Source organism: Macaca nemestrina, chromosome 6 (assembly GCF_043159975.1).
Source record: "Macaca nemestrina isolate mMacNem1 chromosome 6, mMacNem.hap1, whole genome shotgun sequence".
Lineage (NCBI taxonomy): Eukaryota > Metazoa > Chordata > Mammalia > Primates > Cercopithecidae > Macaca > Macaca nemestrina.
In genome coordinates this window covers 173,918,075-173,935,621 of record NC_092130.1, presented here as the reverse complement: position 1 = coordinate 173,935,621, position 17,547 = coordinate 173,918,075, and the positions used below count along the sequence as shown (strand labels likewise).

The window sequence follows — 17,547 nt, the reverse complement described above, 5'->3', positions numbered from 1 at the left end:
GGCTTTTCCCCTCCTTGGGAACCAGGACTCTGTGTGGATTTTTGGCTGGTCTGCTCTGTTTCCCCATCTCCCTGTGCTTCAGTGCCTGGTATTTGCATGGAGCTGTTTCCAGTGTGAAGTTAGAGCTGCCAGTGGGTGGAATGAACCTTGTGCCCACCTGTAAAGAATAGAGATCACCAGACGGACAGTCCCTTTGTAAGTCCCAGATATGGTCCCAGCCGTGTTTTTTTTCTTTTTTTTTTTAAATAGAAGTGTCTATGGGTATTTCCATAACTAAACACGTTTGGGTGAGGAGTAAAGACCTTACACTGTTTTCCGATCCATAGGAAACGCTGTCCATACCAAGCTTCCAGCGCAGTGTTTTGCAGAAGCTACAGCCTAAGCCCAGGCTTGTGTAATCAAATGAAACATAATGTCTGTATGCGGAGCTGAACTTGTGTAGAATGGAAATAGTGGGTCTTTGTCATGTGGTAAGGAAGAGATAAATAGAAAAAAAAACTGTGTGCCAAAATAAATGTAAATAAATGCGTTAGTAAGAAGTGAATAATAAATGCCCATTTTCTTTTTGCTTGCTTGTTTCTTTTTGCCATGTTTGTTATTTTATTTTCTCCACCTCTCTTGAGAGAGACATCACAAACATGGCGCCCTCCTCTATGCATTTCTTGCTCCCTCACTTTCCACATTCAGCACTTTCTGACCCTTTTCTATTAACCTATGATCCTGTCAAAACATTAATTGCCATGCATTAAAATAAAAGCTCATCACTTTAAAGACTGAGATAATTAAAAAAAAGTTTTTAAAATAAAACGTTTAAAATCCATTTGGAAGCTAGTTTTCTAAGGCCAGGGTATTTCTGCTCCTTTGATTTAGGGAGGGAAGTTTGTTGTCTTATTTTCTCCTGGCATTAATGTGTTCTTACATTCACTTCTGAATACAATCCAGTTCTGCGTTGATCAGGGAAGATGTAACTTTGATGAGATATTGTTTTTCCTATTTTAAATATCCAACATTGGATTATCTATTTAGAAAAACATGTTTATTTATTATGAAAGTTGAATTTTAAATGTTCAAACTGTTCTACTTTCAAAACAATTTCTTAAACCCAGTATTTTCTGACATTGACAAGTGTTGATAACATTTTAACAACATAAATCATTGGTATCACAGTGTCTCTAAATGGTAACTTTTGCATGTATTTTTTTCTCTCCTCAGGAAGTTGAAGACCATGTGGCGTTTCTAATAACAGTTCCGACTGCCCTGGCGATTTTCTTTGCGATATTTATCCTGGTCTGCATAGAGTCTGTGTTTAAGAAGCTGCTGCGCCTCTTCTCGTTGGTGATATGGATATGCCTTGTTGCCATGGGATACCTGTTCATGTGTTTTGGAGGTACCGTCTCTCCCTGGGACCAGGTAAGGTGTGAAAATATTTTTTGTACTTCTTTTATGTTTTGGTTTGTGACATACTTAGTTCTGTAAACAACTTGGCCTTAAACTATAAAGAGGAGTTCTATAACTGAGAATGGAGTCTAATTTTTAAATTTCTATTTCTAAAATTTATTTTTAATCGACAAATTATAATTGTATGTATTATGGGGTACAATCTATATGTATTTATATCTGTATGTATGTGTATATGTATAGATGTATGTGTATATATATGTGTGTGTATAATTGGATACATATATGTTTAATATAAGATTAAATGAAACTAATTATATGCAACATGTCACTTACATATTTTTTTTTTGGTGAGAAGCTTTAAAATCTACTCTTTAAGCAATTTTGAAATAATACAATACATTATTATTAACTATGGTCAGCATGTCATGCAATAGATCACTATATATTATTCCTCCTGTCTAACTGGAAGTGAAATAAGCCAGGCATAGAGAATGAAGGCTTTTGAAATAGCTGTCTTTGACTCGTGGTCAAAGTCACTCTGTCTCCATTTTAGCAAACCCATCGTGTCACAACCAAGGAGCTGGCCGGGGCCTCATACTGTCACTTGTTTGGGATAGCTGAACTTCAGTTCTGTCCGTAGCCTTGTTTGACATCTCGAACCACAGTTTCGACAGCTCAGTCCTTCTGTTTCCGGAGTGCCTTGTCTAGGCTTCCTATTTCTCCAGGTGACTGCAACCCTCTAGGACTGGTTGTTGTCTTTAAATTCCTTCTCAATTACTAGAATTTTCCTACTTAAAGACCCTTCCTAATTCTGTGACACTGATTTTCCCTCCACATGGTCACAAGCTATTGAAAGGGTGGCTTCGGATACCTACCGAAAAACCCACGTTCGTTCACTTTGCACCGGTTGAGGCTCTGGGCCTCAGGTCATATCCTGAGGAAAGTGTTGTCTAACTATTGGCTTTTTCCATAGTGCTGCTGCTATGTGGGTGGCTGCTCCCAGCGTATTCATCTGACAGCATGATAAACGGTGTGTTGTCTAGGGGACAGGCCTAGGCTGAGATGTGAGCTACTAGCTTAGAGCTTGTCAACCAAGACGTGGAGTTTTCAAGCCATCCAGGGAGAGGGTGACTGAGTAGCTGAGAGGGCTGCCACAGGTTTGGTGGGGACATTGAGAGCCAGGGGTGTGCCAGCAACAGGATCTGGAAAGGAATACAGGGGCCATGATGGGGAGAAGAGAGCCAGTGAGGGTACACTGCTGTAGAGGTGAAACAGGGAGGGTTTCCAGAGGGTGTGGACAGAATGGCTCAAATGCCATGTCAGGGGACAGAATACTGTTGGTGTACCTCAGTTGGAAAGAGCCCAAAGACGAGCTTGCCAGTGGGTTCTGTTGGTAAGTAGTCACGTGACCTCTGCCAAGCCATTCTTCTCTTTGTGCCTCCATTTCTTGTGCAAAGGGAGGAGGCTGGACTAAGTGAACTCAAGTTAGTCTTCCTGGCTCTAAGAGGACACGCATAGTGGACACAAGACCTGGCGGGAGCCATCATCTCTCCTTCATCACTCTCCCACTAGAGCCCCTTGGAGGGCTGGGCACAGGCCCCCATGCTCTGCTTGGCTTCTTCCTCTCCCTCACACTCCCCGCTCTCTTCTTCACCCTCTGTGCTACCGATGCCATTTACACTCTGTCCTTCCCCACTCAATTAGAAATCCTGGCTAATACCATTAGACAAAATACTACGTAACAGTAAGGTAAACATGCGAGGGAGAAAGAAAATTCTAATTATCTGCAGATGACCATACTATCTATACAAATAAACTGGGAGTCACAGATCAACTCACAGAACTCATAAGAGAGCCCACCACGACTGCAGGATCAACATAAAAACAATAGTATTCTTGTGCATCAACCCTGAACACTTATAAAAGGTAATTTTTAAAATTACCGTTTAAACATTTTCTTCCCCAGCAGCCTGGACATCCTGTTGCAGGCATACTGGTGCCCAGGTAATGTAAATAGGAGAACAGTTAAGATTCTGCTGGTCTGTTGCCTGAATCTGATGGTCTCTCCTTGCACCAAAGCCGTCTTGTTTTAATGTTACAGGTTTCTAAGAAGACTTACTATCTGGAAGGCCAAGTCCCTCCTCCTTGTTCAGAATGTTTTTAGCTCACTTTTTCTTACAAATCAGTTTGTCATGTTCAATGAAAAGTCCATTTGGGTTCTGGATTTAAATTATCTTGAATTTCTAAATTTTTGTTATGAAAGATATTTAAAGCCTAAGAATTAATAAGAGGGTAGTATAGAAAACATCCAGAAATATGCTCTTTTTGTGTTTAGTCTTTTCATCAAATGGCATGGCGTGTCTCTCAAAGAATTCTGATTACTTTTTGTGTCCTCCAGAGACTCTATTTTCTTTATAAAATCAATAATAATTTTCCTTAGACACAATCTTAGGTACCTAAGGTCTTTTTGCTGTTTTATAAACGGAATTTTTAAAATTACCTTTTCTAATTGGTCAGTGTTGATATATGAGAATACTGTTGTTTTTATGTTGACCTTACAGTGTCAGTGGGCTCTTCTGAGTTCTATGAGTTGATCTGAGACTCTCAATTTATTTGTATAGGTAGTGTGGTCATCTGCAGATAATTAGAACTTTCTTTCTCCCTTTCATATCCTCAATTTACCTTATTCTGATGTAGTATTTTGTCTAATTATTTTAGCCTGGATTTCTAATGCAGTGTGGAAGGACAGGGTGTAAGTGGCATCAGATGTTTAACTTGATGGGAACATGGAAGATTCCAGTAATATAATGTTTGCTTTATCATTGTTACTATTTTTAATAGAACCAACTAATCAGGATAAGGTCCTTTTGTCTGTGTTCTTGTCCACAAGTTGCATGTCCTTAGAACGATTTTCCTGACTCCCATCTGTCACTTCGTAAGGGAACATCACTCACCTGGCTTCAGTGTTTCCATGGCACTTAGGGTGACTTACAGAACCATAAATTATAGGACACACCCCTCTCTTTGTTTATTGATTGTCTGCTGCTGGAACATAAGCTTCTGGGCAGGGATGTGACTGTCTCTCCAGTGTCCTATCCTTGCCCTTAGCAGAATGCTGTCCAGCCATTGGCAGCCAGTAGCTACTCATTTGATTATGTTCATTGACAGATGACTGTATTTTCATCTTCAGGATTGTTGTTGTTATTGTTTGTATTTTAACCTGTTTTTATTGTTGTTGTTTTATAACATGTATTTTTTTTTTTTGACACTATCTGCTTGCTTTTAAAGATCTCTCCAAGGATCATAAACATGCTTGTTTCATAGTCATTTTCTCAAGACTGACTCCTCTCAGGTGTTGAATTTGTTGGCCAAATTTCTCGGTTTTAGCTGTCCCTGTGTACCTTGACATTTTTGCTTTTACGTACATCTTGAATTGGAATATATTCACCTCTGCCCCTAATATAACCCTAACCATTCTGTGGTTGTCTTTCCCATGCCACTGGGGCCCTGGATCGTGAGTGTATATGAGGCTCAGCCCGGGTGTTCCATGTTAATTTTGCAGGTTTGGAGGCCAGCTCAACCCGTGACCTGGGGATGTTTCTGGGAGGTGCACAGCTGTGTCTGCTCAGTCCTCTCACCCAGGGCATGATGCTCCGAAAAGGCCACAGCCAGGCTCAGTGGCTGCAGCTATTTTTGGCCACTATTCCTAAGTCAGGAGCAATGGCAGGGTGTGTGCCTCATGCAGTGGTCTGGCTCACGCCCCTTGGAGAGACATTGAGTCCTGCCCCTCCTAGAGCTTGAAGTCCTGCCCAACACTTCTAGCTGCCCCATCCATTCTATGGCAATGGGGATTTAAAATGAAATTAAAAGCAAAAGTCTACCTTCTGGTTTCTTTTCTTTTGTTTTTTTTGAGACCGAGTCTCACTCTGTTGCCCAGGCTGGAGTGCAGTGGTGCGATCTCTGCTCACTGCAACCACTGCCTCCTGGGTTCAAGCAGTTCTCCTGTCTCAGCCTCCTGAGTAGCTGAGATTACAGGCACGTGCCACCACACCCGGCTAATTTTTGTGTTTTTAGTGGAGACAGGTTTCGCCATGTTGGTTAGGCTGGCCTTGAACTCCTGACCTCGTGATCTGCCTGCCTTGGCCTCCCAAAGTGCTGGGATTACAGGCATAAGCCACTGCGCCCAGCCCTGGTGTCTTTTACTACAGACTTCACATGTGTACACCCCTTAATTAGCCATTAGGAAGTGTTGCGGCAAGTTCACTTTGCTTAGGAAAGCACTGTGCTTAAGAAAGCAGGCTGCTTTCAGTATCCTTTAGAATAGAATGGTTCCCACTGGAAGATGGTTAAATTAACAACATAGTTGTAAAGTGATGCAGGAATGAGCCTGCTATACAGTCAGAGGGAACAGTCTACAAAGGACCACTCTCACTGCTGATACTAATTGCAAGCTGGAGGGTTTCCAGGATTACCCAAAGATTGGACAATTTTCTAGAAGAACCCATGGAACTTGTGACAGCTGTTATCGCTGTGATTAGGGATTGCTACATGGAGAGAATACAGAGACACTCTGGCAAAGAGAAGAGCCCAGGAAAACCACCAGATGTAGAGCCCCTGTTGTCCCCCTCTCTGTGGAGTCATGGATGGTGCTGCTGTCCTATAACCACGTGTGACAATTGCCAAAGAGAATTATCTACTGCCGAAGCTCAGCTGAGCCTTTGATGTCGAGAGTTTCCATTGGGGCTCAGTCATGTACTGCCTGCACAGCTGACCGTTAGTCTCCAGCCTTCCACAGGTGAGGCTGACACTTTTATTCTCCAGCCCCTCTGGAGGCAGCACTGACATCACAGGGCTGTAAGTTCCCATCATAAATCACATTCAGACTGTCCTGGGGTCTAAGCCGCCAGATACGTAATCACACTCTTCTCAGGCAGGACATTCCAAGGGCCTAGATCACCTTCCAGCATTTGAGGGCAAGGCCAGACCTCTTATAAGGTTAACTCTAAACTGTACAGTGACTTGAGTGCAGTTCATAGTCAGCAACATCGCCAGTGCAGAGCACGAAGCACAGACAGCTAGCGTGTGCATGGTCTGGACCTAGTGCTACGCCCTGTTCTGAGGGCTTCCCTTACGTGACTTCATTCGTTTATGAGCGGGGCACCATCCTACCCCAGCTTTCTAAGTGCAGAGACGAACGCACAGGAGGAAGGCTGAAGTACAAAGAAACTTGAGCCCAAGGGGGTCTGCCTGCTGAGGCTGGCTCTCAGCCAGGAGACCTGTGCTTCTCAAACGGAAGCGATTGCACCCCCAGGGGACGTGTGATTGTGTCAGGAAACGTCTTCCATTTGTCACAGCTTGGACGGGTATGGGTGGGTGCTACTGTCATCTCGCGGGCAGAAGCTGGGGATGCTGCTAATCACCGTACGACGCACAGGACAAAGAATTATGCAGCCCCGAGACTCAGCGGTGCCGAGCCTGCGAGGCCCGCGTTATCACCCATCATGGCCTCTATGTAATGCCTTTTAAATAACCAGCTCTTAAGCCCTCAGTGAGCGGAATTGTATGAAGTTGCCAGAGCATGACTGAAGAGTGACGTTGGCAGTTTTGATCAGGAAAAAGGAGTGATTTTTCAGTGTGTGACCCTGAGAAAGTATAGGCAGGAACAAGGGTGGAGACCCTGGGGGTGGGTCAACAACCTGGTTTGGGAGGAGTAACTGGGAAAAAAAGGAAAATCGAGGGAAAACGACCCCAAACCTTCAAGAGATTTGCCCTCACAGGTTTTGACTGTAAGGGGTGGGGTTTTCCCAAACATCGTTATTTTAGTTCGGCACAAACCACCCCCATCCGGAAGGTTCCCTCTGCTCTGTGCTACCGGCACTCAACCCAGCTGATGCCGTTCCACGTAGCTGCCTCCCCGATGAAAACTTGTAAAACAGTATAACCTCTGAGTGAAGTCTGCGCAGTAACCTGCAGAGTTTCCGGCTCCAGGAGGTCAGGGCAGCATTTGCATTTGACACGGAAGTCTTTTTGGCCTGCTTCTTGCCTGACTGCCTCGTGAAATGACTTTCATTTGTGCTTCCAGTTCCCCATTGATAGAGCTGTTCGGATGGCTGTGAGGGTGATGCTGCGATTGTGTTTCATTTTTCTGAATGGTTTAAAAATACGTGAACATGTTGAACTCAGAATTAGCAGAGGAGTATGTTTTCTCTGTCCTGGTGCATCTAGTAAGTGGGATCATTTTATTTTTAAGAAATAAGTGATTGGGTGTATCTCTCCCTCTCTGTCCAGCTCAATTACACAACACAGCAAAGATCTCTACCCATAATTGCTGTGGCGCCCACCAGTCCCACCGGGAGGAACAGAGAAGCTCGGAATTCCAGAATGTGTTTATTGGAGCCCTGTCACTGATTTCAAAAAGAGCACTCATTTGTCCCATGGGTAGACATTGGATCTGTTTCTAGCGCTGCAGTAACCAAACCTCTTCCAAGTTGTGTTCCATGGCTTAGAAAAAAATAAAAGATATTTATTGTCTCAGTTCTGGAGGTCAGAAGTCTGCAGAAGTCTGAAATCACAGTGTCAGCAGGGCTGTATTCTTTTGGAAGAGTCTAGAGGAGAATCCTCCCCTGCCTCTTCCAGCTTCTGGTGTCGCTGGCATTCCTTGGCTTGTAGACACATCACTCCAGCTCTGCCTCTGTCTTCACGTGGTAGCTCCTCTGTGGCCCTTCTCCTCTTTTTATAGGGACACCATTCATATTGGATTACAACCACCCTAATGACCTCAACTTAACTGGATGACTTCTGCAAAGACCCTGTTTCCAAATAAGGTTACAGTCACAAGTACTGGTGTTTAGGACTTGAACCTATCTTTTCAGGGGACACAGTTCAACTCCTAACAGAGCACCCTAAGTGGGTACTCTCTGGTAGTAGGACAGGCATTTCCATCTTGTGGAGTGCTGCTCTGAGGTTCACTCATCCTTCTTAGATTTGGAAATTGCTCTCGATGTCAGCTTTCCCTTAAACTTCAAATCCACCTTGAAATTAAATGTGGGCTATGAAAGTTTTGAGACTTTTATCAGGTTGGTGCAAAAGTAATTGGGATTTTTGCCGTCATACAAACCAGTGTCTCTAAGGAATTAGAGACGTTCTTGTGTGTGAATGTCATGTTGAAACAAATCAACACTCATGAGTGTAAAGAGAAAATAACTGGTCCAATCACACTGCCGTGTAAATAAACAGAGCGCTGTCAAGGCACGTTAGCATGCTAGGCGTTGTTGGTTTATCTCTGCCCTTCCTGTCATGGAAGTGTTTCTTGTTGATTCTTACATTCATGACATTGATTAAATCCTTCTTGCCTGTTACATTAACAAACAAACAAACAAAAAGTTTGATTCACTTTGTAAACCCTAAGCTTTTAGGTGACATTTTATTTAATGATTTTGTTTTTCTTTCTTTTTTTAAAAATTGAGATGGGGTCTTGCTATATTGCCCAGGTTGGTTTTGAACTCTTGGCCGCAAACAATTCTTCCAGCCTCAGTCTCCCAAAATGTTGGGATTACAGATGTGAGCCACCATGCCCAGCCTGTTTAATGATTTTCTGACAAGCATGGATCCATTTCATCTCAGCTGATAATTACTGACTTAGGACCCTCGTCTGAGATGGTTTTTTTCAGGCAGGCTGGATTGCCTGGAATGTCTTCTGCTCATTCATGGGGTTAAAGAGCCATCACGGTGGTCAGGAAGGATAGGAAAGCTGACCCATATTTGCATCCGACTCCAGCTTTCAGCATTTCTCTCGTACTAAGGCTCATTGAATAGAGTTCAATAGAAACTTCTATTCCTGACAACCCCATTTCAGCCTTGGCAGGGAGACCACGCTGAAGTTATTTAACAGATCTGTTAAATTACCACCAACTCGAAAGGCTAACATTTTTCTCTAGGAAGAAGAGACTTTCTTTGTCCTGTTACCTAAAAGGATGTCAGACATTCAGCATGTGCATATGTGTCCTTTCTTACAAAAATAGGACATCAGTGTGCAAACATCTTTTTTTTTAATTGAAAATGAGTGAAAATGAAAGAAAATAAAGGCCTCTCTTAGCCTTTGGAATGGTGCAGAATCCTTTTGCTTTCCGTTTAGTGCAGTCACTTGGAATGCGACCAAAGAATGTATTTACCACTGGAAGAACTGAGTAGCATATGAATGAAAGTAGAAAAATGCAACCTGGAAAGCCTGCCTCTGTGCACCCAAGAAACTCTTCTCTGTGTGTTGCTGTGTGCCAGGGTGGCTTTTCAGTGGGGGCGTTTGGACTTACTACGAAGAAGCACACACCTGAGAAAAATTAAAAAGTAGTTAAAATTATTTCCGTTAACAATAAAGATGAGGATATGTTTTTGTTGTTTAATAACCATGCCTATCCTGATGACACCTGTGCATTTGAGGGAAGTGCAACTGATCTGGGCTCAGCCTGCAGTGTGTTTATTGGGAGACCTTCATGTTTCTGGCTCTCTGGAGCACAGGAAGCATTTCTGAGTTATCCCGACTGTGAGTTCCCAGCCAGAGTGTTGAGAAACCAAACTGACTGATATGGTTTGGCTCTTTCCCTACCCAAATCTCGTTTTGAATTGTAGCTCCCATAGTCCCCATGTGTCTTGGGAGGGACCTGGTGGGAGGTAATTGAATCATGGTGGATCCTTGCCATGTTGTTCTGGTGATAGTGAATAAGTCGCATGAGATCTGATGGTTTTATAAAGGGGAGGTCCCCTGCACACGCTCTCTTGCCTGCCACCATGTAAAACATGACTTTGCTCCTCATTTACCTTCCACCATGATTGTGAGGCCTTTTCCAGCCATGTGGAACTGTGAGTCTCTTTTCTTTATAAATTACCCAGTCTCGGGTATGTCTTTATTAGCGCGTGAGAACAGACTAATACACTGGCTGTGCCTCGAGCTGAGGATTTACCCTAACCCTCACTTGGGCCTTCCCAGACCTGATCTTGCTTGAATGGACAATTCTGTTGGTCTTTCTGGAAAATTCTCTCTGCTTCTCATTTTCCCTGTAGTGCTTTTCTTAAGAGGAGCATGGGCTCCAGGTACTGAAAATTGGCATCGTGACTAAACTGTCCTCTGTCCTGCACACAGGCTCTGTGATTCTCCTTCCACCTCCACCTCTATAGCCAGTGTGTGTTAAGGAGTCCGATGCAAATTATTTGGATGATGGATACCCTAAAACCCTGATTCACCACTATGCAATTTATGCATGCAACAAGATTACACTTGTACCCCATAACTTTGTACAAATAAAAATAAATAAATAAAGACTGTATGGTCTTTGAGACATTTTGCTTGCTGGTCTTTTCCCAGTGCACAACACAGCACCACACACATAGTGATCACATCGCAAAAATTGTGGGAACAAATGAGTGCACAAATACTGCATCTGTGCGCTTGCCTCTTCTACCATAGAATGATCAGAGTTATTTCCAAGGGCCTCTCTGTAGCAGGCACCATGTAGTTACTTTGCATACACAACTTATTTGATCTGTATAACCCTGTGAGGTAAATACTATTATCACTTGCATCTTGCTGATGAAAAAATTGAAGGCCAGAGAAGTTAACCAACTTCCTCAAAGTCACACAGTGAGGAAGAGGACCAGAACTTGAACTTGGCATCCTGCCACCATCACGTGGACTCTCCAGATGCCCACTGTCATTGGTGACTAGGGCATCCCCTACAATGTTGTGCCCTGACACATGACAGATTATTGTGTGATGTGAAAGGGACATATTTGTGAATCTGGATTGTTCTATTTGAACCACTTTTGGGTTGATGTTATTTGGAAAAACTTCATGGGAAGGGAGCAGTTTCTTCAGAGATGCCAAAAATATGGTACTGTCACTGTTTCGAATTGCCAGATGATATTTCCATTTGGAGGTATTTTTCACTCCTCACACGGATCAATAAGAGAAATAGGACTAACTTGGCCCAAGGAATAATAATAGCCCACATATATATTAGGCAGCATTACTGTTGGGGAATCAACTAAAACTGAAATTCTACTTTCTTCTAAAGAGATTTATTATACATGGAGTCCTTATAATTGTACCTCTTTGTGCTGGTGTTCTCATCTGGGTCTGCCTTAGCTCCTATATGCCTGTGCTTGGCCCCATTCCTCCCTGTAGGAAAACCTCAGCAGGTGCGAAGGACACTGGAAGGGCATTCACCAGGATGCCACACAGGGTTCAGTCCAGCCACTTGCCAGCTTCCCCTGTGTGGTGCCAGCCATGGGTCCTGTGACCTCCCTTGAAGCCTGCCCAGTGCTGCTCACTGTCTCGAGAGCTCACTGTCTATGTGTGCAGCTCTCAGGGCATCTGGAAGAGCCTCCTAGGGAAGGCAACGCAAGGGCTCAACAAGGAGGCGTGAGTGGAGTCTGGGATTTGTAGTGTTCTCCTGAAAGAGCCGGACTTTTACAAGGGAGGAAAAATGTTCTCTGAGCTTCCCAAACATCTGTTTTTGACTTAGTTTCAATGGAGGTGTTTTCAATGGCAGCTGTCTTAGGGCTTCTGCATCATCTCCCTTGCGTTTGTCATGGAATTCCAACTACTCGAGCATTAAGTCTTGGATGCTGTTGTGCTATCCCAAGAAACATTCTTTAGATAATTTGTGACGAATACAACTTCGTCTCCATCAGAATAGAGCTGTGTGTATGTACCCAGGCAGGCATGCAGAGAACCTGCTGGAATGTAAGAGAGTGAATTCTAGACTCCAGGCTAGAGCAGCAAATTCTCAGGAAAAAATAAATTCAGAGTTTAAATTATTTCCTATGAAAAGTTGCTAAGCAACACTTCACTAAACTCTGGTATTCTGTATTTCAAATATATTTTTTCTTAGCAGCAACTAATATTTTTTTCACTCAAGTCATAAAGGGAGGAGTGAAGTACACACCTGCAAATCCAATAAAGGCATTTGCCTATCGGAGACTTCACAGTAAACTTTTAGATTCATGCTGAATAAGTATGGGGGAAAGCAGTTGAATATTTTATACTATCATGGTATTTTTTTCTTGCTCTCTACATTTACAGTGCCTTGTTAATGTGTGTTTCTCATTGGAACTGTAATTTTCCTATTCGTAGAATGGGTTTGGGTATTAACAGGCCCTGTAGATTTTAATTAACTCATTGCTGTACCATCAGCTTCCCATCAGTCCCAGCCTTTGTGTCATCTTGCTCAGAACTGGTATTCCCAACCCCCAGGCTGGAGACAAGCATGTGACTCAGAGGGGAGGTAATAAAGTCCCTGGAGGAGTTGTCAGAGATGAGGTGGAGAGGCCCCATCCTGCATAAGGAAAGTCCATTTCATTCTTTTAAACACTGCTCTGGCCAGACAGCTTACCTTCTATTTTTGTCCAAAGATTAGTGCCGTCTAATAGGAGTTTTAGCCAGAGTGAAATACTTCTCTGAGTTAAAGGTGAATATTGGGTTCTCATTGTTTACTTTTTAGAACTATTTGGCCTTTGTCTTGGTCCATTTTGCTGCTATAACAAAATACTACAGACTGGGTAATTTGTAAATAATAGAGATTTATTTCTCTCAATTCTGGAGGTTAGGAAGTCCAAGATCAAGGCACTGGCAGACTTGGTGTCTGGCGAGGATGGCTCTCTGCTTCCAAGACAGTCTTGTTGCTGTGTCCTCACATGTCAGAAGAGATGGAAAGGCCAGACAGCTATCTGAGCACTCCAAAGGTATTAATTTCATTTATGAGGGTGGAGTTGTGAGGGCCTAATCACACCCTAAAGGCACCACCTCTTAACACTGTTGCTCTGGGGATTAAGTTTCAACTTGAGTTTTGGAGAGGACATAAACATGTAAACCGTGGCAGCCTTGGATTGGAGTTTGTGAGTTTGTAATCATTGCCGGATCTTAGCTTTAGCACCATAAGCATGGAGATGTTGGTATTTCTCTCTGCTTGTGGAATATGCCTGGGTCTCCCCCAGGAGATCTAGAGCTGCCAGCACTGGCTTCCACCCTCTGTAATGGCTTTGAGGTCATGGCTCCTCTTGCCATCTCTAAAGAGTGTGACCCAAATGAGGAATGGCCATGGGAGGCTCACCAGGCACAGAATTTAGGAGAGAAAAGCTTTGCCAAGAGTGGTGAACAGAGCTAGGATGCTGTGTTAATATGCCACTTTGCAATATTTGTGGTTGTCTGCTGCAGTCATGTCCCAGGGCTGCCAGAACAAAGTACCACAAAGTTCCTGGCTTAGAACAACAGAAATGCCTCAGTTCTTGAGGTCAGAAATCTGAAATTAAGGTTCAGTTCCATGCTGCCTCTGAAATCGTGGGAGAATCCTTCTTGCATCTTCCCAATATTCTGTGGTTTGCTGACAGTCACTGGTGTCCCTTAGCTTGCAGCTACGATACTCCAATCTCAGCCTCTCTTGTCACGTGTTTTCCTCTATGTCTCTGTCCTCATATGCCAGTTTCTTACAAGGACACCGGTCATATTGAATTAGGAGCCCACCTGTATTAGTTCATTCTCATGCTGCTGTAAAAGACTGTCCAAGACGGGGTAATTTATAAAGGAAAGAGGTTTTATTGACTCACAGTTCTGCATGGCTGAGAAGGCCTCAGGAAACTTACAATCATGGCAGAAGGTGAAGAAGAAGCAAGGCACCCTCTTCGCAAGACAGCAGCAGGGAGAAGTGCAAGAGGCTTATGACACCGTCAGATCTCGTGACAACTCACTCACTATCACGAGAACAGCATGGGGGAAACTGCTCCCATGATCCACTCACTTCCCATCGGGTCCCTCCCACAACACATAGGGATTATGGGAACTACAATTGAAGATGAGATTTGAGTGGGGACACAGCCAAACCATATTGCCACCCCACAACAGTATGATATCATCTTAGCTAATTACATCTACAATGACCTTATTCCAAATAAGGTCACATTCTGAGGTTCTAGGGGGTTAAGCCTTCAGCATATCTTTGTGTTGGTGGGGAAGGGGACCAAAATTCAACCAGTAACAAGTACCAAGGAAGGAACTCAGATGTGGAAATTGTGAGAATCTTATTTCTACTTTTCCATTTACTTTGGAGTGTTTGAAGCCCCAGCAGACCTAAAATTCACATCTAGACCTAGTCTGTATGCAGAATCCACTCCATATGGCATGGCTCCTTGTGCTAAATGCAATTGTGGAGCCCCTTGTTCAAAAATTATTAAGCATTTAAAAACAGCAACTACAGAGCATTTCACCAAAGGCAGGCCCCTCTAAGACTGAGCCGTGCGAGGCTGCGCAGTCCACTATCCAGGGAGCTGGGCCTGTCTGCTATCATGCAGAGGGCAGGGGTTGGCGAGCTGAAAGGTGATTTCAGCTTTTCAGATTTTAGGTTTGAACTGCTGGTAGCAGGTTGATGGAGATCTGAGGACCACTTACATTTTCTATATCATGACTTTGCTTCAGGCAGAAAAATCATACTAGCAGGAGGGAATCTCCAGCCATCTGAAATACAGGGAATGTTGCCTACCTCAGAGAGAATCAATGAGAAAAGTAGAGGAAACAAGGCATAATTTTTAAGTGGCTGCTTGTCTCTGTTGGGGTAAAAACACCAAAAACTATCTTTAGCCAAGGGTAGAGTTTTTGTTCTGCTAAATAAATGTCTTTTCACTCCATGATACATGATTTATGACCATTTTCATTTGCTTAAGTTCAGCTTCCACTTTAAAGAAAAGCTTTAGTTCCCAAGTTTCCATTAATACATACCACTCTGTGTACTGGTACAAATTATGTTAAATTGAATTATTTTTCAATAAGCTGGGTTTAGTAATTTTATTGTCCAATAAATTCAAAGCTGAGATTAATAAGTATTCTGTTAAAACCAGTGAGGGGATAATTTCATTCCCAAGTAGATAGTGTTTTTTATGTTCATGTTCAAACATGATGCAGAAATTGGGTCCTGATTTACCTCCCCACCTTGAACAGCTAAAAAGCAGGACAAAATACAGGAAACAATGGCTTTAAGATACTGGTCAAAGGATACTATGGGAAATTGACCCTGATAAGAAGGAAAACAAAAGTGAACTCAAGGATTGCTCCAGTTTCCTTTCTGGAGAGAGTCCGTGGGCTGTGACACAGGGAGGGGACCCAAACAGAGCCTAGCTAATTACACTGAGTTGAGGAAACAGAATTCTGAGTTTGGGAAGACAAAGGTGCTGAAATTCTCAGGATGGAATACCAAGAGGTGTGAGAAGAGTTGCAGAGAGAGAGAGAGAGAAAGAGAGAGAGAAAGAGCTCTCCAGCAATTTGTAGAGGGCCCCACCAATTCATCAGCAGAGTACTGACAGGCACATGCCTAAGAGCAATCTACTGAGGCCAACGAAAAAAGTTCCAGGAAAGAGCAGGTGAAATAATTTCTGGTACTCACACAGGCCCTGAAAGAGCAGGTACAGCGAGAAAGGGACATTCCCTACTGAGAAAGGAATTAGTACATCAAGAGGAGCTAACAGTTTCAAATACCTACACCCCTAGTAAGAGAAATTCAAAATACATGATGTAAAAATCCACGTTTACTCAGAGATTTTAGTACCCATTTCTCAATAACTGCTGAGACAAAAAGAAAGAAAATGAATAAAGATATAGGAGATTTGAAAAGTCCCATTAAACAAGTTGACCTAATTCATCTTTATAGAACACGTCCCAACAATGAAGAGTGTGTTTTCTTTGAAATGCATGTGGAACATTTATTTACTAAGATAGACCATATTCTGGGCCACAAAGTGTTGCTGAGTTTAAAAGGGTTGTTATCATACAAAGTATGTGCTTTGGGCATAATGGACTTAAATTAAAAATCAATAACATTAAAAAATCTGAAAAATTAATAAACAATTGGAAGTTAACCAACACAGTTCTAAATAACCCACGAGTCCAATAAGAAATTAAAGGGAAATTAGAAAGTATCTTGAATTCAATGAAATGAAAACATGATGTGTCACGATCTGTGGAATGCACCTAAGGCAGTGCTTAGCGGGAAAGTGGTAACATTAAGTGTTTATGCTGAAAAGAAGAAAGGACTGAAATCAGTAACTTAAACTTTCATCTTAAGAAAATAGAAAACAAATTAAGAGGAACAGAAAGCAACCAAATTGGAAGCAGGAAAACAATAATCGATGAAATCCGAACTGGTTCTTTGGAAAGGTTAGTAAAATTGGTAAAACTCTAGAAAGACTGATTGGGAATAAAGATAGAAGATAAAATTATCAATATTAGGAATATGCAAGGGGTTACTGTTGTAGGTTCTACAGACTTTAAAACTTTAATAAGGAAATATTATGAACAACTCTATCCATTAAATTTCGCAACATAGATAAAATGCGCAAATTTATTGAAAATCGAACCAGTAAAGCTCATTCAAGAAGAAATAGATAAATGAAATAGCTCTATATGTAGAAAATAATTTGAATAAGTAGTTAAATATCTTCCTATAAAGAATACCCTAGGTCCAAATGGCTTCTCTGGTGAATTATACCAAAGTTTAAAGAATAAGTAATCTCAATTCTACAGAAATTCATCCACAAAATAGAACAGGAAACATTTCCCAACTCATGTCATGAGGCCACCATTACTCTGATAAAAGCAAAGACATTCCAAAGAAAGAAAACTACAGACCAGTATCTTTCAGGAACATGGACATAAACATTCTAAACAAAATTCAAATCAAAATTTATCAAGTGATTACTACATTTAATCTAGTACCGCACATATATATACATGTGTATGTGTCTCTCTCTCTCTATATATATAAAATAAACTACATTTGTTCATGATATATATATCATGAACAATATGTATATTTATATATACATATATGTATATATGATGTATATATACATATACATATATAGTGTGTATATATATCATATATATATCATGAACAAATGTAGTTTATCTCAAGAATGCAGAGTTGGTTTAATATTTTAAAATCAAATTTTCATGATTCACCACCTTAAGGATAATTTCAACAGGTGCACTGTGTGTCACCATTTCAACAGATGCCAAAAAGGCATTTTGTATTCTTACATATTGGAATCATCCTGTTAGAAACTGAAAAAAACCATTTAATATAAACTCAAAAATAGGAAATACTTAGA

General features: G+C 42.0%; 1 protein-coding gene across 1 annotated transcript in view; it reads left to right on the top strand.

The window, feature by feature from the left end:
• The window catches only part of LOC105489474 (adenylate cyclase 2), a 425,178-nt gene that overhangs the window by 13,474 nt on the left and 394,157 nt on the right, over window positions 1–17,547 (top strand). The window contains exon 2 of the mRNA XM_011754299.3: window positions 1,213–1,410. Within this exon, the coding sequence (XP_011752601.2) occupies window positions 1,213–1,410 (198 nt within the window). The remainder of the gene's footprint in view (window positions 1–1,212; window positions 1,411–17,547) is intronic.